This window comes from Pempheris klunzingeri, chromosome 23 (assembly GCF_042242105.1).
Source record: "Pempheris klunzingeri isolate RE-2024b chromosome 23, fPemKlu1.hap1, whole genome shotgun sequence".
Classification (NCBI taxonomy): domain Eukaryota; kingdom Metazoa; phylum Chordata; class Actinopteri; order Acropomatiformes; family Pempheridae; genus Pempheris; species Pempheris klunzingeri.
Window position 1 is genome coordinate 2176230 of NC_092034.1, and position 24476 is coordinate 2200705.

At 44.5% G+C, this 24476-nt stretch overlaps 5 protein-coding genes across 10 annotated transcripts in view; 2 read left to right on the forward strand and 3 right to left on the reverse strand.

Moving 5' to 3' along the window:
• On the reverse strand, nt 1–3694 carry LOC139223106 (programmed cell death 1 ligand 1-like). The gene is made up of 4 exons (XM_070855052.1): nt 3404–3694; nt 1400–1482; nt 798–1154; nt 1–666 (listed from the first exon to the last, which is right to left on the reverse strand). The coding sequence occupies exons 2-4, from the start codon at nt 1464–1466 to the stop codon at nt 455–457; spliced, it is 636 nt and encodes a 211-aa protein (XP_070711153.1). The 5' UTR covers nt 1467–1482; nt 3404–3694; the 3' UTR covers nt 1–454.
• On the forward strand, nt 3389–5455 carry LOC139223211 (uncharacterized). The gene is made up of 4 exons (XM_070855185.1): nt 3389–3442; nt 4468–4550; nt 4798–5157; nt 5259–5455. Exons 2-4 carry the CDS (start codon nt 4484–4486, stop codon nt 5453–5455), a joined length of 624 nt encoding a protein of 207 aa, XP_070711286.1. The 5' UTR covers nt 3389–3442; nt 4468–4483.
• Nucleotides 5456–8390: 2935 nt separating this feature from the next.
• Nucleotides 8391–11776, reverse strand: LOC139223111 (programmed cell death 1 ligand 1-like). Its single transcript, XM_070855068.1, has 4 exons — nt 11486–11776; nt 9736–9818; nt 9132–9488; nt 8391–9022 (listed from the first exon to the last, which is right to left on the reverse strand). The coding sequence occupies exons 2-4, from the start codon at nt 9800–9802 to the stop codon at nt 8811–8813; spliced, it is 636 nt and encodes a 211-aa protein (XP_070711169.1). The 5' UTR covers nt 9803–9818; nt 11486–11776; the 3' UTR covers nt 8391–8810.
• Nucleotides 11414–24476, forward strand: part of LOC139223103 (programmed cell death 1 ligand 1-like) — a 38070-nt gene continuing 25007 nt past the window's right edge. Inside the window, exons 1-3 of one of the 5 annotated variants that reach the window (XM_070855039.1) lie at nt 11414–11524; nt 12550–12632; nt 12880–13239. In XM_070855039.1, the coding sequence (XP_070711140.1) occupies nt 12566–12632; nt 12880–13239 (427 nt within the window). In that variant the 5' untranslated portion in view covers nt 11414–11524; nt 12550–12565. Of the gene's footprint in view, nt 11525–12549; nt 12633–12879; nt 13240–14290; nt 14394–19407; nt 19506–24476 lie in introns of those variants that run through there. The other 4 variants (XM_070855040.1, XM_070855041.1, XM_070855042.1 and 1 more) reach the window with 4 other exon arrangements.
• Nucleotides 16425–20708, reverse strand: LOC139223110 (programmed cell death 1 ligand 1-like). 2 transcript variants are annotated; one of them, XM_070855067.1, is made up of 5 exons: nt 20673–20708; nt 20073–20155; nt 17793–17875; nt 17199–17555; nt 16425–17089 (listed from the first exon to the last, which is right to left on the reverse strand). In XM_070855067.1, the coding sequence occupies exons 3-5, from the start codon at nt 17857–17859 to the stop codon at nt 16878–16880; spliced, it is 636 nt and encodes a 211-aa protein (XP_070711168.1). In that variant the 5' UTR covers nt 17860–17875; nt 20073–20155; nt 20673–20708; the 3' UTR covers nt 16425–16877. The 2 variants fall into 2 exon arrangements, with proteins under 2 accessions (XP_070711168.1, XP_070711167.1); XM_070855066.1 differs by lacking the exons at nt 20073–20155; nt 20673–20708 and adding an exon at nt 19423–19713.

Genomic DNA, 24476 nt, shown 5'->3' on the forward strand with positions numbered 1-24476 from the left:
TTTGACTTTAAATAAATATTTCTTTATTTAATCAGCACATATTTACATTTACAAAGACTTTAAAAAGTGCATTATGTGTAACATGGGACCTCTCTCTCTCTGTGTGGGAGCAGACTGACGGTCAGAGGAGACACTTCTGTTTAACACAGAGCTTCTCACCCTGTTAGACAGAAAACAGTCCTCCCTTCCCTCATGTGGCTGCAGTAGAAGTCTGTGAAGCTCCCAGAGAAACAGCCCTTCAGCTCTGAGACACCAGGTCTCAGCTGGACTGTTTCTCTGCTCAGAGTCCTGCAGAAGAACCAGCTCAGTCCTCAGGGATCCATCCAGTGGGTTTCTCTTCAGAGCAGCAGACACCTCATCTATGTACATAAAGCTCCTCCTTCTGCCCCCCCAGGCAGAGCGGACAGCAGCTGATGATGAACTGTGGGGTGGCTTCAGAGGAAGAGTCCTGCTTTCACAGATGTAGCTCCTCAGGATGTAGCTCCTGATGCAGCTTCAGGAGCTTCCATTTGTGAATGTACAGACAGCGACAGAGAGCCAGAACAACGGCTGCTACTGCTGCCAGTCCCAGTCCAGCATAAAGCCCCGGCCTCCCCCGGCTCTCTGGCTCTGGTTCTGGTTCTGGTTCTGGCTCTGGAGTCAGAGGTTTGGGCTCATCAACAGCTGCTGTAAGGAACATTAAAAGAACAAGTGTGATTTCTCATGTCTGCTCCATGTCTGCACCATGTCTGCACCATGTCTGCTCCATGTCTGCACCATGTCTGCTCCATGTCTGCACCATGTCTGAGTCCACTCACCTGTGATGCTGAGGGAGAACGGTTTGACCTTCCTGCTGGATCCAGTGAACATCCTACAGCGATACTGACCCGAGTCGTTCATCTGGACTCTGGACAGGTGAAGCCGGACTCGTCCTGTTCTCAGAGCGTCTTTGTCGCACTGAACCCGTCCTGCAAACTGCTCGTGTGGAGGCTCCTTATCCATCCTGACTATGTCGTCCAGATGATAAAACACCTTCAGCTCAGGGTCCATGAGACAGTGGATCTTCAGGGAGGAGATGGAGATGTTGGCTCTGGACGAGAAGCACCATTCCACTGTGACGTTACTGCCCTCCACTGCCTGGATATCCAGAGCCCTGTCATGACACTCAGTCACTCCTGAGAGCAGAAAGAGGAAGAGGAGCAGAAATGTCATCCACTGTTGGGCTGATGGTTCAGGTGCTGAATCACAGGATCAAACAGGATTATTAACATTATGAAACACAGATAAAACTGACTGAGCCTCTCTGTCGCCGCTCCAGGATCTGCTGTTCCGTTTGCTTTGCTTGTTTCTACACATTCATGTCCACTAAAAGTGGCCCGTTTGCAGGATGTTGATGATGATAAAGTCTGCAGCTTCTCACCTGCTGCACCACAGAACAGCCTCACAGCCAGCAGACACAGCAGAGAAGAAGCCGTCCAGCCCTCCATTCTTCAACAGGCCGTCCTGAAACAAAGTGAAACACAGGAGCAGCAGCTCTTATTACAGGTGAACATGTAGGAGCAGGTAGGGGGGGGGGCAGGGTTCAGAGGGGGGGGGGCAGACACTGCTTCAGAGGGCAGGAACAGGAACAGATGCATCCAATAGGAAACTAATCAATACACATGAGATCAAATCCACGACTGTGCAAACACAGCTGAGTTATTTCTGCTGCTGAATCTTCACCAGGCTCACAGCTGACAGTGAGGGTCATAGATGTAATGCTGCTTGCTGAATAGAAAATCTCGGTGTAAAGAAGACCTCCCACATTTTCGTACATAAGGACAAAACCTGGGAGAAAACCTTTGAGAAAATATGGGAGAAAAAAAAGAACTCACACAATTTTGTACATAAGGACAAAACCTTGGAGAAAACCAGCACCTCGGAGAAAATCTCAGAGAAAATCTCGGCAAATACCAAAACATCGGCGAATACCAAAACTTCGGAAAAAATCTCGGAAAACGCCTTGGAGAATACCAAAATCTCGGAGAAAACCTCGGTGTAAAGAAGACCTCCCATATTTTCGTACATAAGGACAAAACCTGGGAGAAAACCAACACCTCGGAAAAAATCTCGGAGAAAATCTCGGCAAATACCAAAACGTCAGAGTAAATCTTGGAGAAAACTTAGGAAAAAATCTCGGAGAAAATCTCGGCAAATACCAAAACCTCAGAGTAAATCTAGGAGAAAACTTAGGACAAAATCTCGGAGAAAATAAAAGACCTCCCACATTTTCGTACACAAGGACAAAACCTCCAGAAAACCTCAGAGACTTTGTTGTAAACTCCAGGGTCCAGTTTTCTATCACATGTTTGATGGTCTATAAAGAAGATGCTCCTCCATGTGTTCTCCACACAATCCTCTTCTATTCTATAATTAAAGTGTCCAGTTTGTTACTGACTTACTGCATCAGAGCCAAAGTGGTTTTTACAAACATGTTACTCATTAAATAATCCAGAATATATCAGAATATATTCAATAAAAGCAGTGAGGGATCTGATGATACTGATCAGATCCCAGAAATAATGACAGACAGAAGAAAACCAACCTATTCCTGGAGAAACAAGCAGCAGCCAAACTCCTGGTGAACTACTCTCCCTGTGGAGGCTGACAGGAGTTTTAAAGCTTCAGTGAGGCTCCTCCCCCACAGTATAAACCGAAAAAACCTCGGTGGAAATCTCGGGATCCGTCTGTGAGAAGCTCCTCCTTAACCTTAACCCTAACCTCCTCCCTCTAAACAAAAGACCTCCCACAGTATAGACCGAAAAAAAACCTCGGAGAAAATCTCGGCATAAAGAACACCTCCCACTTTTTCGTACATAAGGACAAAATCCGGTTCTATGTAGATCCTGTCCTCAGGTGACAAAGATCTGAGAGGGAAGTGTGTTTGTAATGTTTGTCTTCCATCGCAGAAACCTGCATTATGAGAAACAGGGAAGTATGAAAAGCCTTTTTCTTCTCAGGAGGTTATTGAACTTCATAACATGGACCTTTAGGTGTTTCTCTACAAGTCTGTCGGTTCAATGTGAACAGATCTACAGGATGAAACGTTTCAGTGGTCTGATTCACTGGAAAACAACTTTCAGTGTGTTTGACTTTTGTTCATGAGCAGAAAGTTTTAGAAAGAGGAAGCAGCGAGAGTGTGTTGAGCAGTTTAAAAAGACAGAAGCAGGAAGCACTGACTGATCCACAAACTAAAGTGTGAGCTGAAAACATGTTTATTCTCTCTGACTGGTCCTGATTTTGAGATTTAGACCAAAGTAAATTCAATAAAAACCGAAATATGAAAACTTTTGTCTGCTTGAGAGTCAGGTTTAAAAGGTGTGCGATCAAAGAGACTAACAGAGGACTGAAACAGTAAATGAGACCAAAAGCTTCATGTGCTCACCTGAGTGATGAAGAGGAGCAGCACTGTGTCACCCCTCAGGTGAGGAGGAGGAAGGTCCCACAGCTCCTTTACACATACTGAAGGTGAAGCAGCGTAAAGCTCCATGTCACTGAGAGAGTCCAGACAAACACTGATGGTCACTTCCCTTCACTTCCAGTCACCAGACAAGCTTCAGCTGCTGCAACAGTGGGACAAACAAACCCTCTGCAGAAGGTCTGTGAGGAAAAGTCACTTTCTGCTGTCGTCTACTGTCTTCAGAGGGTTTTTAGTGAGAAATGGCTGCCAGAGTATCTCAGACTTCCTCCACTGCAGCCCACAAGGTGCTTTCCAGAGAAGGGAGTGGATTCTGGAGGGCGGGGACAATAGGGCTAAGCCCATATTTTGGCAGCGGTTTTAAGGAGAATCTGAAAAGATACCCAGTAAGGTCTGAGGTCTGCAGGAGTCAGTCTGCTGTTTGTTTCTCCAGGACCAGGTAGGTTTTCTTCTCTCTGTCATTATTTCTGGGACAGTAACTGATCTCAGTGTCATCACATCTCTCACTGCTTTTATTGAATATATTCTGATCTATTCTGATTATTTAATGAGCAGCATGTTTGTAAAAACCACTTTGGCTCTGATGCAGTAAGTCAGTAACAAACTGGACACTTTAATTATAGAATAGAAGAGGATTGTGTGGAGAACACATGGAGGAGAATCTTCTTTATAGACCATCAAACATGTGATATAAAACTGGACCCTGGAGTTTACAACAAAGTCTCTGAGGTTTTCTGTCCAGAGGAACAAGTGGAGGTTGGAGCGCTCAAATCATGGAAAATTAACTCTTTCACACATGAATTATGATCCTTACCTCAGTCAGGATTTTTTACTAAATGTTTTTATTCATCTGTATTCATGAAAAACAAGATTTAAATTTATTTTTCAACCCATGTTTTATGAAGCAGTGTCTGCCCTCCCCCTCTGAACCCTGCCCCCCTCTGAACCCTGCACCCCCCCTGTCTGTCTGGAAGCTCCTACATGTTCACCTGTAATAAGAGCTGCTGCTCCTGTGTTTCACTTTGTTTCAGGACGGCCTGTTGAAGAATGGAGGGCTGGACGGCTTCTTCTCTGCTGTGTCTGCTGGCTGTGAGGCTGTTCTGTGGTGCAGCAGGTGAGAAGCTGCAGACTTTATCATCATCAACATCCTGCAAACGGGCCACTTTTAGTGGACATGAATGTGTAGAAACAAGCAAAGCAAACGGAACAGCAGATCCTGGAGCGGCGACAGAGAGGATCAGTCAGTTTTATCTGTGTTTCATAATGTTAATAATCCTGTTTGATCCTGTGATTCAGCACCTGAACCATCAGCCCAACAGTGGATGACATTTCTGCTCCTCTTCCTCTCTTTCTGCTCTCAGGAGTGACTGAGTGTCATGACAGGGCTCTGGATATCCAGGCAGTGGAGGGCAGTAACGTCACAGTGGAATGGTGCTTCTCGTCCAGAGCCAACATCTCCATCTCCTCCCTGAAGATCCACTGTTTGTTCTTGGCCCCTGAGTGGAAGCTGTTTTATCATCTTTACGACACAGTAAACATGGTTGAGGATCCTCCACACGAGCAGTTTGCAGGACGGGTTCAGTGCGACAAAGACGCTCTGAGAACAGGACGCGTCCGGTTTCACGTGTCCAGAGTCCAGATGAACGACTCGGGTCAGTATCGCTGTATGACGGTGACTGGATCCAGCAGGAAGGTCAAACCGTTCTCCCTCAACATCACAGGTGAGTGGACTCAGACATGGAGCAGACATGGAGCAGACATGGTGCAGACATGGAGCAGACATGAGAAATCACACTTGTTCTTTCAATGTTCCTTACAGCAGTTGAGCCCAAACCTCTGACTCCAGAACCAGAACCAGAACCAGAGCCTGAGAGCCGGGGGAGGCCGGGGCTCTATGCTGGACTGGGACTGGCAGCAGCAGCAGCTCTTCTGTCTGTCTGTCGCTGTCTGTACATTCAGAAACTGAAGCTCCTGAACCTGCATCAGGGGCCTCAAGAGCACAATATGGTTCATCTGTGAAAGCAGGACTCTTCCTCTGAAGCCGCCCCACAGGTCATCATCAGAAACTACCTGGGGGGGTGGGGGGGACCCACTGGATGGATCCCTGAGGACTGAGCTGGTTCTTCTGCAGGACTCTGAGCAGAGAAACAGTCCAGCTGAGACCTGGTGTCTCAGAGCTGAAGGGCTGTTTGTGGACTGGAGCGTCTCCTCCCTCTGGTCCAACTCTGGGACTATTTCTCTGGTTCCAGGTCCACTGTGGTGCTGACTCACCTGTCAGAGGTGCTGTGGTGCTGCAGCAGGTAGGACACTGTGAGCTGGGACGAAGTGAAGAAGCTGCTCAAGTCTCATATATTAAATTATTGCATTATGATTGTTGCTGAAGCTCAGTATTTATTCTGCAGGGAAGCTTATCCACACTGATCAATAATACTTGTTTCTTGGTTCTGTTTTCTAGTATAAAGCAGAGTAAATGTACTCAGTTACATCTCACATGTTTGTGGATATCCTGCGACAAGCAGCAGAAATAGACATGAAATGTGTTTTTGCACATCCACTGGTTTTATTATTTACTTTTTGAAGTCTTTGTAAATGTAAATATGTGCTGATTAAATAAAAATAATAAAAAAAACTATTTTTAGTTTCTACTGAACACTTCCTTAATTGACAGTTTGGAGAGATGGACAGTTATACTGAGGAATAAAAAGAAAGAAAAGGAACAAGATTATTAAATGGACGTAATGAAATATAGATAAGAGTGTTTCCACATCGTAGGAAGAGTCTGCAGTGAGATTTCCATTGGACTGAAGTGCTGCTCTTCATCCAGCAGCTCAGTGACCCTCCTCATCCTCAAGGAGCCACATGTTTCCTGCTGAAGGTGGATTACACACTATTATATATATCTATATATGCAGATGATGAGTTACTATTCATGTAGAATATCTTCCATCCAGTCTGAGCCAAAGACTGACCTCTGCACCGTCTCTGCTTGGACCGCTGGCGCCATCTTGTGGCAGAAACATCCTGCAGCCCAGAGTTTCCTCTAAATCAGAGGTGTCCAAGCTTTTTCCACTGAGGGCCACATACAGAAAAACATACAAAGGGCTGGGCCACTTACTAGAAGAGAGTTATACTGCTAACTTTAATCCACTAGAGGTGAATCAATCAAATGTAGGTAAATTCTGCTTGATAACTGAAAAAAAACAGCCTTTCCATTAGTGGGCTTTCATTTATTAGCTGTGGTACAAGCTGGTCTTTGCCTTGTGGGCTCTTGTTCAGGTGAGATCCACTAAAAATGCCAACCAGAGGATCACTGAGCTCATGAAGAGTCCTTCTCTCTTCAAAACTGGTCCATTTCTGATCTCAGGGAATAAAACCGCTGCAGCACAGAGACACGACTTAACCAGCATCAGCATCAGAGAGGGAAGCTTGAAATAGTCTGTGCTAGAACCCTGGTGCTCGAATTAACAGCCTTACCTCCACTTCGGCGGACACCGTAGATTCCTCTGCGCTCACCTGTCCCAGCTGGAGCTCCATCCCATCGTACCTCCACACAGCTCGTCCCATTTAAGTCCCATCATGCCAACTGCACCTGGCACAGCTTCAGAAACATCCTCACCTGTCCTGGTGCTCTTTAGCCTGCTAACATCAAGCAGCTCCTCCGTAATGCAGAAGTGATCTTCATTAGTTATCAGCTGAGCTCTCATCACGTCTGAAACTTTCTACACTCACTTGCTCTCTTGTGTTTCCTGAATTCTGCCATCTTGGGTCACCTGTAGCACATTTCTTCTTCTATTACTCATTTTATAGAGAAGCTGCCTCGTTCAGGACAGTTACTCCACCTAGTGGTGAGACTAAGAAGTACAACACAGTCCAGCTCAGGTTCCATGTTTGGGCCGCATTCCAATACAGTTTTACATTTTCCTGCGTTGTTGGAGTAAATGTTTTTTTCACAGATCTATTGGTGTGTTTCTTAGTGGACACATCTGCTGCTTGGACGGAGATTCAGACGCTTTTGTGTTGCGTTAAAAACCAATAAAAACAAGCAGGGAGCCCAGAGAGTGACGTGAAGTGTTTATTCATTCATTCATTCATTCTCTGAATCAGCGGGACTCTGCAGGTCCGTCACACATCATCTGATTGGATCGATCACATTATCAGGATTTGTTGATCAGCAGAACGTCTCATTCATCCCACACTGGTTTGTGTCACTATTCTCAGCAGGAAACACGATTAAAGATCAGCTGATTTTATCTTTATGTTTTAAACCTACAAAACTTCTTGGAGTCAAAGCAGGAAGAAATAATCTGAGCTAATCCAGATTATAATTGAAGATGGATTTGAAGAGCTTCACTGATGTTAATGTTGCCCAAACTCAGACTGGAAGATATTATACATCTGCCACAAGATGGCGCCAGCGGTTGAAGCAGAGACGGTGCAGAGGTCAGTCTTTGGCTCAGACTGGATGGAAGATATTCTACATGAATAGTAACTCATCATCTGCATATATAGATATATATAATAGTGTGTAATCCACCTTCAGCAGGAAACATGTGGCTCCTTGAGGATGAGGAGGGTCACTGAGCTGCTGGATGAAGAGCAGCACTTCAGTCCAATGGAAATCTCACTGCAGACTCTTCCTACGATGTGGAAACACTCTTATCTATATTTCATTACGTCCATTTAATAATCTTATTCCTTTTCTTTCTTTTTATTCGTCAGTGTAGCTTCAGTGTTGTCATGTGACCTCAGGACGTAAAGTCACCAACTCCAAACTGTCAATTAAAGAATTGTTCAGTAGAAAGTTTAAAGAAGCTGAAAATAAAGAGCTCAGTCAGAGTCAGAGTCTCTACAGCTCATAGCTTCATGTATCATAAAGAAACAAACACCAAGAATCCAAAAGTATGTGAACATCCACAATGAGTTTGACGTTAAATAAATATTTCTTTATTTAATCAGCACATATTTACATTTACAAAGACTTTAAAAAGTGCATTATGTGTAACATGGGACCTCTCTCTCTCTGTGTGGGAGCAGACTGACGGTCAGAAGAGAACTTCTGTTTAACACAGAGCTTCTCACCCTGTTAGACAGAAAACAGTCCTCCCTTCCCTCATGTGGCTGCAGTAGAAGTCTGTGAAGCTCCCAGAGAAACAGCCCTTCAGCTCTGAGACACCAGGTCTCAGCTGGACTGTTTCTCTGCTCAGAGTCCTGCAGAAGAACCAGCTCAGTCCTCAGGGATCCATCCAGTGGGTTTCTCTTCAGAGCAGCAGACACCTCATCTATGTACATAAAGCTCCTCCTTCTGCCCCCCCAGGCAGAGCGGACAGCAGCTGATGATGAACTGTGGGGCGGCTTCAGAGGAAGAGTCCTGCTTTCACAGATGTAGCTCCTCAGGATGTAGCTCCTGATGCAGCTTCAGGAGCTTCCATTTGTGAATGTACAGACAGCGACAGAGAGCCAGAACAACGGCTGCTACTGCTGCCAGTCCCAGTCCAGCATAGAGCCCCGGCCTCCCCCGGCTCTCTGGTTCTGGTTCTGGTTCTGGTTCTGGCTCTGGAGTCAAAGGTTTGGGCTCATCAACAGCTGCTGTAAGAAACATTAAAAGAACAAGTGTGATTTCTCATGTCTGCTCCATGTCTGCACCATGTCTGCTCCATGTCTGCACCATGTCTGCTCCATGTCTGAGTCCACTCACCTGTGATGCTGAGGGAGAACGGTTTGACCTTCCTGCCGGATCCAGTGAACATCCTACAGCGATACCGACCCGAGTCGTTCATCTGGACTCTGGACAGGTGAAGCTGGACGCGTCCTGTTCTCAGAGCGTCTTTGTCGCACTGAACCCGTCCTGCAAACTGCTCGTGTGGAGGCTCCTTATCCATCCTGAATATGTCGTCCAGATGATAAAACACCTTCAGCTCAGGGTCCATGAGACAGTGGATCTTCAGGGAGGAGATGGAGATGTTGGCTCTGGACGAGAAGCACCATTCCACTGTGACGTTACTGCCCTCCACTGCCTGGATATCCAGAGCCCTGTCATGACACTCAGTCACTCCTGAGAGCAGAAAGAGAGGAAGAGGAGCAGAAATGTTATCCACTGTTGGGCTGATGGTTCAGGTGCTGAATCACAGGATCAAACAGGATTATTAACATTATGAAACACAGATAAAACTGACTGAGCCTCTCTGTCGCCGCTCCAGGATCTGCTGTTCCGTTTGCTTTGGTTGTTTCTACACATTCATGTCCACTAAAAGTGGCCCGTTTGCAGGATGTTGATGATGATAAAGTCTGCAGCTTCTCACCTGCTGCACCACAGAACAGCCTCACAGCCAGCAGACACAGCAGAGAAGAAGCCGTCCAGCCCTCCATTCTTCAACAGGCCGTCCTGAAACAAAGTGAAACACAGGAGCAGCCGCTCTTATTACAGGTGAACATGTAGGAGCAGACAGGGGGGGCAGGGTTCAGAGGGGGGGGGGGCAGACACTGCTTCAGAGGGCAGGAACAGGAACAGACGCATCCAATAGGAAACTAATCAATACACGTGAGATCAAATCCACGACTGTGCAAACACAGCTGAGTTATTTCTGCTGCTGAATCTTCACTCACAGCTGACAGTGAGGGTCATAGATGTAATGCTGCTTGCTGAATAGAAAATCTCGGCGTAAAGAAGACCTCCCACATTTTCATACATAAGGACAAAACCTGGGAGAAAACCAACACCTCGGAAAAAATCTCGGAGAAAATCTCGGCAAATACCAAAACCTCAGAGTAAATCTTGGAGAAAACTTAGGACAAAATCTCGGAGAAAAAAAAAGACCTCCCACATTTTCGTACACAAGGACAAAACCTCCAGAAAACCTCAGAGACTTTGTTGTAAACTCCAGGGTCCAGTTTTCTATCACATGTTTGATGGTCTATAAAGAAGATGCTCCTCCATGTGTTCTCCACACAATCCTCTTCTATTCTATAATTAAAGTGTCCAGTTTGTTACTGACTTACTGCATCAGAGCCAAAGTGGTTTTTACAAACATGTTACTCATTAAATAATCCAGAATATATCAGAATATATTCAATAAAAGCAGTGAGGGATCTGATGATACTGATCAGATCCCAGAAATAATGACAGACAGAAGAAAACCAACCTATTCCTGGAGAAACAAGCAGCAGCCAAACTCCTGGTGAACTACTCTCCCTGTGGAGGCTGACAGGAGTTTTAAAGCTTCTGTGAGGCTCCTCCCCCACAGTATAAACCGAAAAAACCTCGGTGGAAATCTCGGCAGCGTCTGTGAGAAGCTCCTCCTTAACCTTAACCCTAACCTCCTCCCTCTAAACAAAAGACCTCCCACAGTATAGACCGAAAAAAAACTTCGGTGAAAATCTCGGAGAAAATCTCGGCTTAAAGAACACCTCCCACTTTTTCGTACATAAGGACAAAATCTCGGAGAAAATCTCGGCTTAAAGAACACCTCCCACTTTTTCGTACATAAGGACAAAATCCGGTTCTATGTAGATCCTGTCCTCAGGTGACAAAGATCTGAGAGGGAAGTGTGTTTGTAATGTTTGTCTTCCATCGCAGAAACCTGCATTATGAGAAACAGGGAGGTATGAAAAGCCTTTTTCTTCTCAGGAGGTTATTGAACTTCATAACATGGACCTTTAGGTGTTTCTCTACAAGTCTGTCGGTTCAATGTGAACAGATCTACAGGATGAAACGTTTCAGTGGTCTGATTCACTGGAAAACAACTTTCAGTGTGTTTGACTTTTGTTCATGAGCAGAAAGTTTTAGAAAGAGGAAGCAGCGAGAGTGTGTTGAGCAGTTTAAAAAGACTGAAGCAGGAAGCACTGACTGATCCACAAACTAAAGTGTGAGCTGAAAACATGTTTATTCTCTCTGACTGGTCCTGATTTTGAGATTTAGACCAAAGTAAATTCAATAAAAACCGAAATATGAAAACTTTTGTCTGCTTGAGAGTCAGGTTTAAAAGGTGTGCGATCAAAGAGACTAACAGAGGACTGAAACAGTAAATGAGACCAAAAGCTTCATGTGCTCACCTGAGTGATGAAGAGGAGCAGCACTGTGTCACCCCTCAGGTGAGGAGGAGGAAGGTCCCACAGCTCCTTTACACATACTAAAGGTGAAGCAGCGTAAAGCTCCATGTCACTGAGAGAGTCCAGACAAACACTGATGGTCACTTCCCTTCACTTCCAGTCACCAGACAAGCTTCAGCTGCTGCAACAGTGGGACAAACAAACCCTCTGCAGAAGGTCTGTGAGGAAAAGTCACTTTCTGCTGTCGTCTACTGTCTTCAGAGGGTTTTTAGTGAGAAATGGCTGCCAGAGTATCTCAGACTTCCTCCACTGCAGCCCACAAGGTGCTTTCCAGAGAAGGGAGTGGATTCTGGAGGGCGGGGACAATAGGGCTAAGCCCATATTTTGGCAGCGGTTTTAAGGAGAATCTGAAAAGATACCCAGTAAGGTCTGAGGTCTGCAGGAGTCAGTCTGCTGTTTGTTTCTCCAGGACCAGGTAGGTTTTCTTCTCTCTGTCATTATTTCTGGGACAGTAACTGATCTCAGTGTCATCACATCTCTCACTGCTTTTATTGAATATATTCTGATCTATTCTGATTATTTAATGAGCAGCATGTTTGTAAAAACCACTTTGGCTCTGATGCAGTAAGTCAGTAACAAACTGGACACTTTAATTATAGAATAGAAGAGGATTGTGTGGAGAACACATGGAGGAGAATCTTCTTTATAGACCATCAAACATGTGATAGAAAACTGGACCCTGGAGTTTACAACAAAGTCTCTGAGGTTTTCTGTCCAGAGGAACAAGTGGAGGTTGGAGCGCTCAAATCATGGAAAATTAACTCTTTCACACATGAATTATGATCCTTACCTCAGTCAGGATTTTTTACTAAATGTTTTTATTCATCTGTATTCATGAAAAACAAGATTTAAATTTATTTTTCAACCCATGTTTTATGAAGCAGTGTCTGCCCTCCCCCTCTGAACCCTGCCCCCCTCTGAACCCTGCACCCCCCCTGTCTGTCTGGAAGCTCCTACATGTTCACCTGTAATAAGAGCTGCTGCTCCTGTGTTTCACTTTGTTTCAGGACGGCCTGTTGAAGAATGGAGGGCTGGACGGCTTCTTCTCTGCTGTGTCTGCTGGCTGTGAGGCTGTTCTGTGGTGCAGCAGGTGAGAAGCTGCAGACTTTATCATCATCAACATCCTGCAAACGGGCCACTTTTAGTGGACATGAATGTGTAGAAACAAGCAAAGCAAACGGAACAGCAGATCCTGGAGCGGCGACAGAGAGGATCAGTCAGTTTTATCTGTGTTTCATAATGTTAATAATCCTGTTTGATCCTGTGATTCAGCACCTGAACCATCAGCCCAACAGTGGATGACATTTCTGCTCCTCTTCCTCTCTTTCTGCTCTCAGGAGTGACTGAGTGTCATGACAGGGCTCTGGATATCCAGGCAGTGGAGGGCAGTAACGTCACAGTGGAATGGTGCTTCTCGTCCAGAGCCAACATCTCCATCTCCTCCCTGAAGATCCACTGTTTGTTCTTGGCCCCTGAGTGGAAGCTGTTTTATCATCTTTACGACACAGTAAACATGGTTGAGGATCCTCCACACGAGCAGTTTGCAGGACGGGTTCAGTGCGACAAAGACGCTCTGAGAACAGGACGCGTCCGGTTTCACGTGTCCAGAGTCCAGATGAACGACTCGGGTCAGTATCGCTGTATGACGGTGACTGGATCCAGCAGGAAGGTCAAACCGTTCTCCCTCAACATCACAGGTGAGTGGACTCAGACATGGAGCAGACATGGAGCAGACATGGTGCAGACATGGAGCAGACATGAGAAATCACACTTGTTCTTTCAATGTTCCTTACAGCAGTTGAGCCCAAACCTCTGACTCCAGAACCAGAACCAGAACCAGAGCCTGAGAGCCGGGGGAGGCCGGGGCTCTATGCTGGACTGGGACTGGCAGCAGCAGCAGCTCTTCTGTCTGTCTGTCGCTGTCTGTACATTCAGAAACTGAAGCTCCTGAACCTGCATCAGGGGCCTCAAGAGCACAATATGGTTCATCTGTGAAAGCAGGACTCTTCCTCTGAAGCCGCCCCACAGGTCATCATCAGAAACTACCTGGGGGGGTGGGGGGGACCAACTGGATGGATCCCTGAGGACTGAGCTGGTTCTTCTGCAGGACTCTGAGCAGAGAAACAGTCCAGCTGAGACCTGGTGTCTCAGAGCTGAAGGGCTGTTTGTGGACTGGAGCGTCTCCTCCCTCTGGTCCAACTCTGGGACTATTTCTCTGGTTCCAGGTCCACTGTGGTGCTGACTCACCTGTCAGAGGTGCTGTGGTGCTGCAGCAGGTAGGACACTGTGAGCTGGGACGAAGTGAAGAAGCTGCTCAAGTCTCATATATTAAATTATTGCATTATGATTGTTGCTGAAGCTCAGTATTTATTCTGCAGGGAAGCTTATCCACACTGATCAATAATACTTGTTTCTTGGTTCTGTTTTCTAGTATAAAGCAGAGTAAATGTACTCAGTTACATCTCACATGTTTGTGGATATCCTGCGACAAGCAGCAGAAATAGACATGAAATGTGTTTTTGCACATCCACTGGTTTTATTATTTACTTTTTGAAGTCTTTGTAAATGTAAATATGTGCTGATTAAATAAAAATAATAAAAAAAACTATTTTTAGTTTCTACTGAACACTTCCTTAATTGACAGTTTGGAGAGATGGACAGTTATACTGAGGAATAAAAAGAAAGAAAAGGAACAAGATTATTAAATGGACGTAATGAAATATAGATAAGAGTGTTTCCACATCGTAGGAAGAGTCTGCAGTGAGATTTCCATTGGACTGAAGTGCTGCTCTTCATCCAGCAGCTCAGTGACCCTCCTCATCCTCAAGGAGCCACATGTTTCCTGCTGAAGGTGGATTACACACTATTATATATATCTATATATGCAGATGATGAGTTACTATTCATGTAGAATATCTTCCATCCAGTCTGAGCCAAAGACTGACCTCTGCACCGTCTCTGCTTGGACCGCTGGCGCCATCTTGTGGCAGAAACATCCTGCAGCCCAGAGTTTCCTCTAAATCAGAGGTGTCCAAGCTTTTTCCACTGAGGGCCACATACAGAAAAACATACAAAGGGCTGGGCCACTTACTAGAAGAGAGTTATACTGCTAACTTTAATCCACTAGAGGTGAATCAATCAAATGTAGGTAAATTCTGCTTGATAACTGAAAAAAAACAGCCTTTCCATTAGTGGGCTTTCATTTATTAGCTGTGGTACAAGCTGCTCTTTGCCTTGTGGGCTCTTGTTCAGGTGAGATCCACTAAAAATGCCAACCAGAGGATCACTGAGCTCATGAAGAGTCCTTCTCTCTTCAAAACTGGTCCATTTCTGATCTCAGGGAATAAAACCGCTGCAGCACAGAGACACGACTTAACCAGCATCAGCATCAGAGAGGGAAGCTTGAAATAGTCTGTGCTAGAACCCTGGTGCTCGAATTAACAGCCTTACCTCCACTTCGGCGGACACCGTAGATTCCTCTGCGCTCACCTGTCCCAGCTGGAGCTCCATCCCATCGTACCTCCACACAGCTCGTCCCATTTAAGTCCCATCATGCCAACTGCACCTGGCACAGCTTCAGAAACATCCTCACCTGTCCTGGTGCTCTTTAGCCTGCTAACATCAAGCAGCTCCTCCGTAATGCAGAAGTGATCTTCATTAGTTATCAGCTGAGCTCTCATCACGTCTGAAACTTTCTACACTCACTTGCTCTCTTGTGTTTCCTGAATTCTGCCATCTTGGGTCACCTGTAGCACATTTCTTCTTCTATTACTCATTTTATAGAGAAGCTGCCTCGTTCAGGACAGTTACTCCACCTAGTGGTGAGACTAAGAAGTACAACACAGTCCAGCTCAGGTTCCATGTTTGGGCCGCATTCCAATACAGTTTTACATTTTCCTGCGTTGTTGGAGTAAATGTTTTTTTCACAGATCTATTGGTGTGTTTCTTAGTGGACACATCTGCTGCTTGGACGGAGATTCAGACGCTTTTGTGATGCGTTAAAAACCAATAAAAACAAGCAGGGAGCCCAGAGAGTGACGTGAAGTGTTTATTCATTCATTCATTCATTCTCTGAATCAGCGGGACTCTGCAGGTCCGTCACACATCATCTGATTGGATCGATCACATTATCAGGATTTGTTGATCAGCAGAACATCTCATTCATCCCACACTGGTTTTTGTCACTATTCTCAGCAGGAAACACGATTAAAGATCAGCTGATTTTATCTTTATGTTTTAAACCTACAAAACTTCTTGGAGGCAAAGCAGGAAGAAATAATCTGAACTAATCCAGATTATAATTGAAGATGGATTTGAAGAGCTTCACTGATGTTAATGTTGCCCAAACTCAGACTGGAAGATATTATACATCTGCCACAAGATGGCGCCAGCGGTTGAAGCAGAGACGGTGCAGAGGTCAGTCTTTGGCTCAGACTGGATGGAAGATATTCTACATGAATAGTAACTCATCATCTGCATAGATAGATATATATAATAGTGTGTAATCCACCTTCAGCAGGAAACATGTGGCTCCTTGAGGATGAGGAGGGTCACTGAGCTGCTGGATGAAGAGCAGCACTTCAGTCCAATGGAAATCTCACTGCAGACTCTTCCTACGATGTGGAAACACTCTTATCTATATTTCATTACGTCCATTTAATGATCTTATTCCTTTTCTTTCTTTTTATTCGTCAGTGTAGCTTCAGTGTTGTCATGTGACCTCAGGACGTAAAGTCACCAACTCCAAACTGTCAATTAAAGAATTGTTCAGTAGAAAGTTTAAAGAAGCTGAAAATAAAGAGCTCAGTCAGAGTCAGAGTCTGTACAGCTCATAGCTTCATGTATCATAAAGAAACATAAGTATGTGAACATCCACAATGAGTTTGACTTTAAATAAATATTTCTTTATTTAATCAGCACATATTTACATTTACAAAGACTTTAAAAAGTGCATTATGTGTAACATGGGACCTCTCTCTCTCTGTGTGGGAGCAGACTGACGGTCAGAGGAGAACTTCTGTTTAACACAGAGCTTCTCACCCTGTTAGACAGAAAACAGTCCTCCCTTCCCTCATGTGGCTGCAGTAGAAGTCTGTGAAGCTCCCAGAGAAACAGCCCTTCAGCTCTGAGACACCAGGTCTCAGCTGGACTGTTTCTCTGCTCAGAGTCCTGCAGAAGAACCAGCTCAGTCCTCAGGGATCCATCCAGTGGGTTTCTCTTCAGAGCAGCAGACACCTCATCTATGTACATAAAGCTCCTCCTTCTGCCCCCCCAGGCAGAGCGGACAGCAGCTGATGATGAACTGTGGGGCGGCTTCAGAGGAAGAGTCCTGCTTTCACAGATGTAGCTCCTCAGGATGTAGCTCCTGATGCAGCTTCAGGAGCTTCCATTTGTGAATGTACAGACAGCGACAGAGAGCCAGAACAACGGCTGCTACTGCTGCCAGTCCCAGTCCAGCATAGAGCCCCGGCCTCCCCCGGCTCTCTGGCTCTGGTTCTGGTTCTGGTTCTGGCTCTGGAGTCAGAGGTTTGGGCTCATCAACAGCTGCTGTAAGGAACATTGAAAGAACAAGTGTGATTTCTCATGTCTGCTCCATGTCTGCACCATGTCTGCACCATGTCTGCACCATGTCTGCTCCATGTCTGAGTCCACTCACCTGTGATGCTGAGGGAGAACGGTTTGACCTTCCTGCCGGATCCAGTGAACATCCTACAGCGATACCGACCCGAGTCGTTCATCTGGACTCTGGACAGGTGAAGCTGGACTCGTCCTGTTCTCAGAGCGTCTTTGTCGCACTGAACCCGTCCTGCAAACTGCTCGTGTGGAGGCTCCTTATCCATCCTGAATATGTCGTCCAGATGATAAAACACCTTCAGCTCAGGGTCCATGAGACAGTGGATCTTCAGGGAGGAGATGGAGATGTTGGCTCTGGACGAGAAGCACCATTCCACTGTGACGTTACTGCCCTCCACTGCCTGGATATCCAGAGCCCTGTCATGACACTCAGTCACTCCTGAGAGCAGAAAGAGAGGAAGAGGAGCAGAAATGTTATCCACTGTTGGGCTGATGGTTCAGGTGCTGAATCACAGGATTATTAACATTATGAAACACAGATAAAACTGACTGATCCTCTCTGTCGCCGCTCCAGGATCTGCTGTTCCGTTTGCTTTGCTTGTTTCTACACATTCATGTCCACTAAAAGTGGCCCGTTTGCAGGATGTTGATGATGATAAAGTCTGCAGCTTCTCACCTGCTGCACCACAGAACAGCCTCACAGCCAGCAGACACAGCAGAGAAGAAGCCGTCCAGCCCTCCATTCTTCAACAGGCCGTCCTGAAACAAAGTGAAACACAGGAGCAGCAGCTCTTATTACAGGTGAACATGTAGGAGCAGACAGGGGGGGCAGGGTTCAGAGGGGGGGGGGCAGACACTGCTTCAGAGGGCAGGAACAGGAACAGACGCATCCAATAGGAAACTAATCAATACACGTGAGATCAAATCCACGACTGTGCAAACACAGCTGAGTTATTTCTGCTGCTGAATCTTCACCAGGCTCACAGCTGACAGTGAGGGTCATAGATGTAATGCTGCTTGCTGAATAGAAAACCTCGGCGTAAAGAAGACCTCCCACATTTTCATACATAAGGACAAAACCTGGGAGAAAACCAACACCTCGGAAAAAATCTCGGAGAAAATCTCGGCAAATACCAAAACCTCAGAGTAAGTCTTGGAGAAAACTTCAACTACAAAACTCAAAACTACAACTTTGTTGTAAACTCCAGGGTCCAGTTTTATATCACATGTTTGATGGTCTATAAAGAAGATTCTCCTCCATGTGTTCTCCACACAATCCTCTTCTATTCTATAATTAAAGTGTCCAGTTTGTTACTGACTTACTGCATCAGAGCCAAAGTGGTTTTTACAAACATGTTACTCATTAAATAATCCAGAATATATCAGAATATATTCAATAAAAGCAGTGAGGGATCTGATGATACTGATCAGATCCCAGAAATAATGACAGACAGATGAAAACCAACCTATTCCTGGAGAAACAAGCAGCAGCCAAACTCCTGGTGAACTACTCTCCCTGTGGAGGCTGACAGGAGTTTTAAAGCTTCTGTGAGGCTCCTCCCCCACAGTATAAACCGAAAAAACCTCGGTGGAAATCTCGGCATCCGTCTGTGAGAAGCTCCTCCTTAACCTTAACCCTAACCTCCTCCCTCTAAACAAAAGACCTCCCACAGTATAGACCGAAAAAAAATCTCGGAGAAAATCTCGGCATAAAGAACACCTCCCACTTTTTCGTACATAAGGACAAAATCCGGTTCTATGTAGATCCTGTCCTCAGGTGAGAAAGATCTGAGAGGGAAGTGTGTTTGTAATGTTTGTCTTCCATCGCAGAAACCTGCATTATGAGAAACAGGGAAGTATGAAAAGCCTTTTTCTTCTCAGGAGGTTATTGAACTTCATAACATGGACCTTTAGGTGTTTCTCTACAAGTCTGTCGGTTCAATGTGAACAGATCTACAGGATGAAACGTTTCAGTGGTCTGATTCACCGGAAAACAACTTTCAGTGTGTTTGACTTTTGTTCATGAGCAGAAAGTTTTAGAAAGAGGAAGCAGCGAGAGTGTGTTGAGCAGTTTAAAAAGACTGAAGCAGGAAGCACTGACTGATCCACAAACTAAAGTGTGAGCTGAAAACATGTTTATTCTCTCTGACTGGTCCTGATTTTGAGATTTAGACCAAACTAAATTCAATAAAAACCGAAATATGAAAACTTTTGTCTGCTTGAGAGTCAGGTTTAAAAGGTGTGCGATCAAAGAGACTAACAGAGGACTGAAACAGTAAATGAGACCAAAAGCTTCATGTGCTCACCTGAGTGATGAAGAGGAGCAGCACTGTGTCACCCCTCAGGTGAGGAGGAGGAAGGTCCCACAGCTCCTTTACACATACTGAAGGTGAAGCAGCGTAAAGCTCCATGTCACTGAGAGAGTCCAGACAAACACTGATGGTCACTTCCCTTCACTTCCAGTCACCAGACAAGCTTCAGCTGCTGCAACAGTGGGACAAACAAACCCTCTGCAGAAGGTCTGTGAGGAAAAGTCACTTTCTGCTGTCGTCTACTGTCTTCAGAGGGTTTTTAGTGAGAAATGGCTGCCAGAGTATCTCAGACTTCCTCCACTGCAGCCCACAAGGTGCTTTCCAGAGAAGGGAGAGGATTCTGGAGGGCGGGGACAATAGGGCCAAGCCCATATTTTCAACAAGGGGTTGAAAGACCGGTTTTGGCTCTGATGCAGTAAGTCAGGAACAAAGCGGACACTTTTATTATAGAATAGAAGAGGATTGTGTGGAGAACACATGGAGGAGAATCTTCTTTATGAAACACAGATAAAACTGACTGAGCCTCTCTGTCGCCGCTCCAGGATCTGCTGTTCCGTTTGCTTTGCTTGTTTCTACACATTCATGTCCACTAAAAGTGGCCCGTTTGCAGGATGTTGATGATGATAAAGTCTGCAGCTTCTCACCTGCTGCACCACAGAACAGCCTCACAGCCAGCAGACACAGCAGAGAAGAAGCCGTCCAGCCCTCCATTCTTCAACAGGCCGTCCTGAAACAAAGTGAAACACAGGAGCAGCAGCTCTTATTACAGGTGAACATGTAGGAGCAGGCAGGGGGGGCAGGGTTCAGAGGGGGGGGGCAGGAACAGGAACAGATGCATCCAATAGGACATGTCCACTGAAGTGTACATCATGCATCACTGACTATATAACAGAAGTTAAAATCTTGTTTTTCATGAATAAAGATGAATAAAAACATTTAATAAAAAATCCTGACTGAGGTAAGGATCATAATTCATGTATGAAAGAGTTCCACTTCCATGATTTGAGTGCTGCAACCTCCACTTGTCCCTCTGGACAGAAAAATTAACCTTCAACCCAGCGTCTTTTTCAAAATGTTTTTGTTGCACTCAGAAATGTTCATTTTCTCTGTAGCAGTTCATTGATTACCTGAAAGCAACACACTGTAGTTTGTTTCTACATGACATAAAGGTAAAAAACTATATATGCAGTGTTATCAGGAAGAGATCAGAATCTGTTCCTGCCTCCTCTGTGGGACAAACCTACCTGCTCCTGGAGAAACTAGCAGCAGACAAACTCCTGCTGAACTCCGGTTTAAAGCGTCTCCGTCTTCCTGCAGAGACTCTGACCGCCTATCAGCGCTCTGAGACGGGGAGCAGCTCACGGCAGCACCCGCTGCTACTGAGGACAGGAACTGGAGAAACCACAGGTGTTTAAACACCAGAGAGTCCAAAACACCAGAGAAAGAGTCCAATAACACCAGAGAAAGAGTCCAAAACACCAGAGAAATAGTCCAAAACACCAGAGAAAGAGTCCAAAACACCAGAGAAAGAGTCCAGGAGGATGAAAAAAGTGGCCAGATTTAAGGAGCGCCTGCAGTAGAGGAAGTCTGGATTCGCAAAAACCTCCTAAAACAGTAGAAGACAGCAGAAAGTGACTTTTCCTCTTAGACCTTCTGCAGAGGGTTGAAGGGAAGGGAAGGGAAGTGAAGTGAAGGGAAGAGTCACCTGCGCGCACCATGAGTCTCAGTTATCTGCGCTAACTAGTCTCAAAACAAACTTCAACAAAATCAATCATGCGTTTTCTCACATTACAACCCACATCTGTCAAGGGTGGTTTGTTACACATACCAAAACACCAGCCAAAGGAAATTAGTTACGAGCCGTTCTTATATGCAAATTGCCCGCGCTGCCTTCATGTGTCACCTGTGTGCCCCACGAAGTCTGAGTTGTCCATGCTGCCTTCACCTGAACGCAGCTATATATGTGCAGCTAACTTAGGGGAGGAGATATCAGTGAGCGGTGCCCAATCGGACTGAAGAGATTTACCGCTGTATCAGGGAGGAGGAGATATTAGCGACTGAAAAAACCCCACAAAATGAGTCAGAGTGAGTCACTTGTTATTGTTTCCATTGTTCTGATGTGGATTCTCAAGCAGCTGAGCTCCTGTTTGTAAAGTTGGTGAACACACATCAGGTAGTTTAGTACAAGTTTGCATTCACATTTTTATCATGTCCTAATTTTTATTCTAGTTTTATTTATATTTTTTATATACACATATATATATATTTATTCTTATTTATTATTTTCTTTTTTTTTCTGTATTGTAAAAATGTTCTTGTGTGGAAAATTTTGCAGTAAAGTTGTTCTGCATGGAAGTTATCTGCAGCCTGCCTAGTTTTTATTGTGCCACAAAGTTTTTTAAGTGAAGGGAAAATTCAAAGTAGTGATCTCACTGTCAGAGCATGTTGGTTTGGCACCATCTTATAGAATGATTACAATGAAAACACAAGCCAAATGAAATTATAATCAATATTTCAGAATAACTCCCACCAATAGAGTATATATTGGTGGGATGTGTAAGTTTGAATTATTCTGAACCAAATCTTATCTTATAACTACTACCAGTGATTGTTTCCTTGATAAACTGTTTCCCCTGGTTGACTTCTGATAAATAAAGAAATATAACAATGAGTCGAGTCTTTGAATGGCTCTTTTAAGTGAACGATGAGAGCCGATTCACAGTTACGAGCCGTTCTTATATGCAAATTGCCTGCGCTGCCTTCATGTGTCACCTGTGTGCCCCACGAGTCTGAGCTGTCCACGCTGCCTTCACCTGAACGACTAATGACTCATGAGTCTGAGTTGTCCACAGCACGCTCCACTCACCTGAATGCAGCTACAGGTGTGCAGCATCAGGGGAGGAGATATTAGTGAGCGCCGCCCGACTGGACTGAAGAGATTTACAGTCAGACAGCAGGAGATATTAACGACTGAAGAAAAGTTTTGTTCTTGTTTCCATTGTTCTGATGGGGATTCGAGTCAACGAGCTGAGTTCCTGTTTGTAAAGTAGTTCAGGTGAACACACACCAGGTAGTTTAGTACAATTATGCATTCACATTTGTATCATGTCTTCATTTTTATTCTAGTTTTATTTATATTGTTTAATATATATATTCTTATTTATAATTTTCATATTTTTTCTGTATTGTTAAAAGCCAGCCCCCACCAGCTGAACAGAGAGAGACCATATGAAATTGTACCCGCAGTTTCCCGCTGGCAGTAAGTTTTAAAGCGTCTGCGGAAGGATATCGAGGTCATAGTTTTACCCACAGTTTCCCGCTGGCGGCAAGTTTTAAAGCGTCTGCGGAAGGATATCAAGGTCATAGTCACGCGAGAGGAGAGTCTCACAGACGCTATAAAACGCCTGTCAGCTCATACAGATACAGCAGTTCAGCAGGAGTGTGTCTGATGCGTGTTTCTCCAGGAGCAGGTAGGTTTTCTTCTCTCTGTCATTATTTCTGGGACAGTAACTGATCTGCTTAGTGTCATCATATCTCTCACTGCTTTTATTGCTGCTTCAGATCAGAGAGACTTGATATCCTGAATATATAAGATAAGATAAGATATACTTTATTGACCCCCCATAGGGGGATATTATATATATATATATATATATATATATATATATATATATTCCGGATTATTTAATGAGCAGCATGTTTGTAAAAACCACTTTGTCTTTGATGCAGTAAGTCAATTTTATTTTAACAATAATATTTATTAGAAGTCAACCAGGGGGTAACTCGTTTTTATCAAGGAAACAATCACTGGTAGTAGTTATAAGATAAGATTTGGTTCAGAATAATTCAAACTTACACATCCCACCAATATATACTCTATTGGTGGGAGTTATTCTGAAATATTGATTATAATTTCATTTGGCTTGTGTTTTCATTGTAATCATTCTATAAGATGGTGCCAAACCAACATGCTCTGACAGTGAGATCACTACTTTGAATTTTCCCTTCACTTAAAAAACTTTGTGGCACAATAAAAACTAGGCAGGCTGCAGATAACTTCCATGCAGAACAGCTTTACTGCAAAATTTTCCACACAAGAACATTTTTACAATACAGAAAAAAAAGAAAATAATAAATAAGAATAAATATATATATATGTGTATATAAAAAATATAAATAAAACTAGAATAAAAATGAGGGCATGATAAAAATGTGAATGCAAACTTGTACTAAAACTAAAACTAAACTACCTGATGTGTGTTCACCTGAACTACTTTACTTTACTTTGAAGGCAGCGTGGACAACTCAGACTTCGTGGGGCACACGGGTGACACATGAAGGCAGCACGGGCAATTTGCATATAAGAACGGCTCGTAACTGCGAATCAGTTCTCATCGTTCACTTAAAAGAGCCATTCAAAAGACTCGACTCGTTCGCGAACGTCACACAGTAACTGATCTCAGTATCATCACATCTCTCACTGCTTTTATTGAATATATTCTGATTATTTAATGAGCAACATGTTTGTAAAAACCACTTTGGCTCTGATGCAGTAAGTCAGTAACAAACTGGACACTTTTATAATAGAATAGAAGAGGATTGTGTGGAGAACACATGGAGGAGAATCTTCTTTATAGACCATCAAACATGTGATAGAAAACTGGACCCTGGAGTTTACAACAAAGTCTCTGAGGTTTTCTGTCCACAGGGACAAGTGGAGGTTGGACCAAGCTCCCACTGCAGGAAACCTGCTTTTATCAGTGTTCAGTGAGAGTGAATGAGTGAACGGAGAACACACGGAGGCTGCAGAGGGAATCTGAAGCTTCTTTCTCAGCCGCTGGAGATGTAATGTTGTTCCTGAAGCTTCTCTCTGGAGAAAGCTGATGTGAGACAGAGTCACTGTTCAAACTGCCGGCTGGATGCTGTAACTGTGACTGTAGAGAGTCTTTAACTCTCAAACACTTCTGGCGGATTGGTGTAAATATGGGCATAGTGCGTTCAGGAGGCAGTAGGAAATCCTTACCTCAGTCAGGAATTTTTTCACTAAG

What these genes read in the sequence shown, in the direction of transcription:
- LOC139223111 (XM_070855068.1), bottom strand. Translation starts at nt 9,802, where the DNA reads ATGGAGGGCTGGACGGCTTCTTCTCTGCTGTGTCTGCTGGCTGTGAGG. An exon ending in GCTGTTCTGTGGTGCAGCAG is followed by an intron (nt 9,489 to 9,735) that starts GTGAGAAGCTGC and finishes TTCTGCTCTCAG; the next exon opens with GAGTGACTGAGTGTCATGAC. An exon ending in GTTCTCCCTCAGCATCACAG is followed by an intron (nt 9,023 to 9,131) that starts GTGAGTGGACTC and finishes TGTTTCTTACAG; the next exon opens with CAGCTGTTGATGAGCCCAAA.
- LOC139223110 (XM_070855067.1), bottom strand. Translation starts at nt 17,859, where the DNA reads ATGGAGGGCTGGACGGCTTCTTCTCTGCTGTGTCTGCTGGCTGTGAGG. An exon ending in GCTGTTCTGTGGTGCAGCAG is followed by an intron (nt 17,556 to 17,792) that starts GTGAGAAGCTGC and finishes TTCTGCTCTCAG; the next exon opens with GAGTGACTGAGTGTCATGAC. An exon ending in GTTCTCCCTCAGCATCACAG is followed by an intron (nt 17,090 to 17,198) that starts GTGAGTGGACTC and finishes TGTTCCTTACAG; the next exon opens with CAGCTGTTGATGAGCCCAAA.
- LOC139223106 (XM_070855052.1), bottom strand. Translation starts at nt 1,466, where the DNA reads ATGGAGGGCTGGACGGCTTCTTCTCTGCTGTGTCTGCTGGCTGTGAGG. An exon ending in GCTGTTCTGTGGTGCAGCAG is followed by an intron (nt 1,155 to 1,399) that starts GTGAGAAGCTGC and finishes TTCTGCTCTCAG; the next exon opens with GAGTGACTGAGTGTCATGAC. An exon ending in GTTCTCCCTCAGCATCACAG is followed by an intron (nt 667 to 797) that starts GTGAGTGGACTC and finishes TGTTCCTTACAG; the next exon opens with CAGCTGTTGATGAGCCCAAA.
- LOC139223211 (XM_070855185.1), top strand. Translation starts at nt 4,484, where the DNA reads ATGGAGGGCTGGACGGCTTCTTCTCTGCTGTGTCTGCTGGCTGTGAGG. An exon ending in GCTGTTCTGTGGTGCAGCAG is followed by an intron (nt 4,551 to 4,797) that starts GTGAGAAGCTGC and finishes TTCTGCTCTCAG; the next exon opens with GAGTGACTGAGTGTCATGAC. An exon ending in GTTCTCCCTCAACATCACAG is followed by an intron (nt 5,158 to 5,258) that starts GTGAGTGGACTC and finishes TCCTTACAGCAG; the next exon opens with TTGAGCCCAAACCTCTGACT.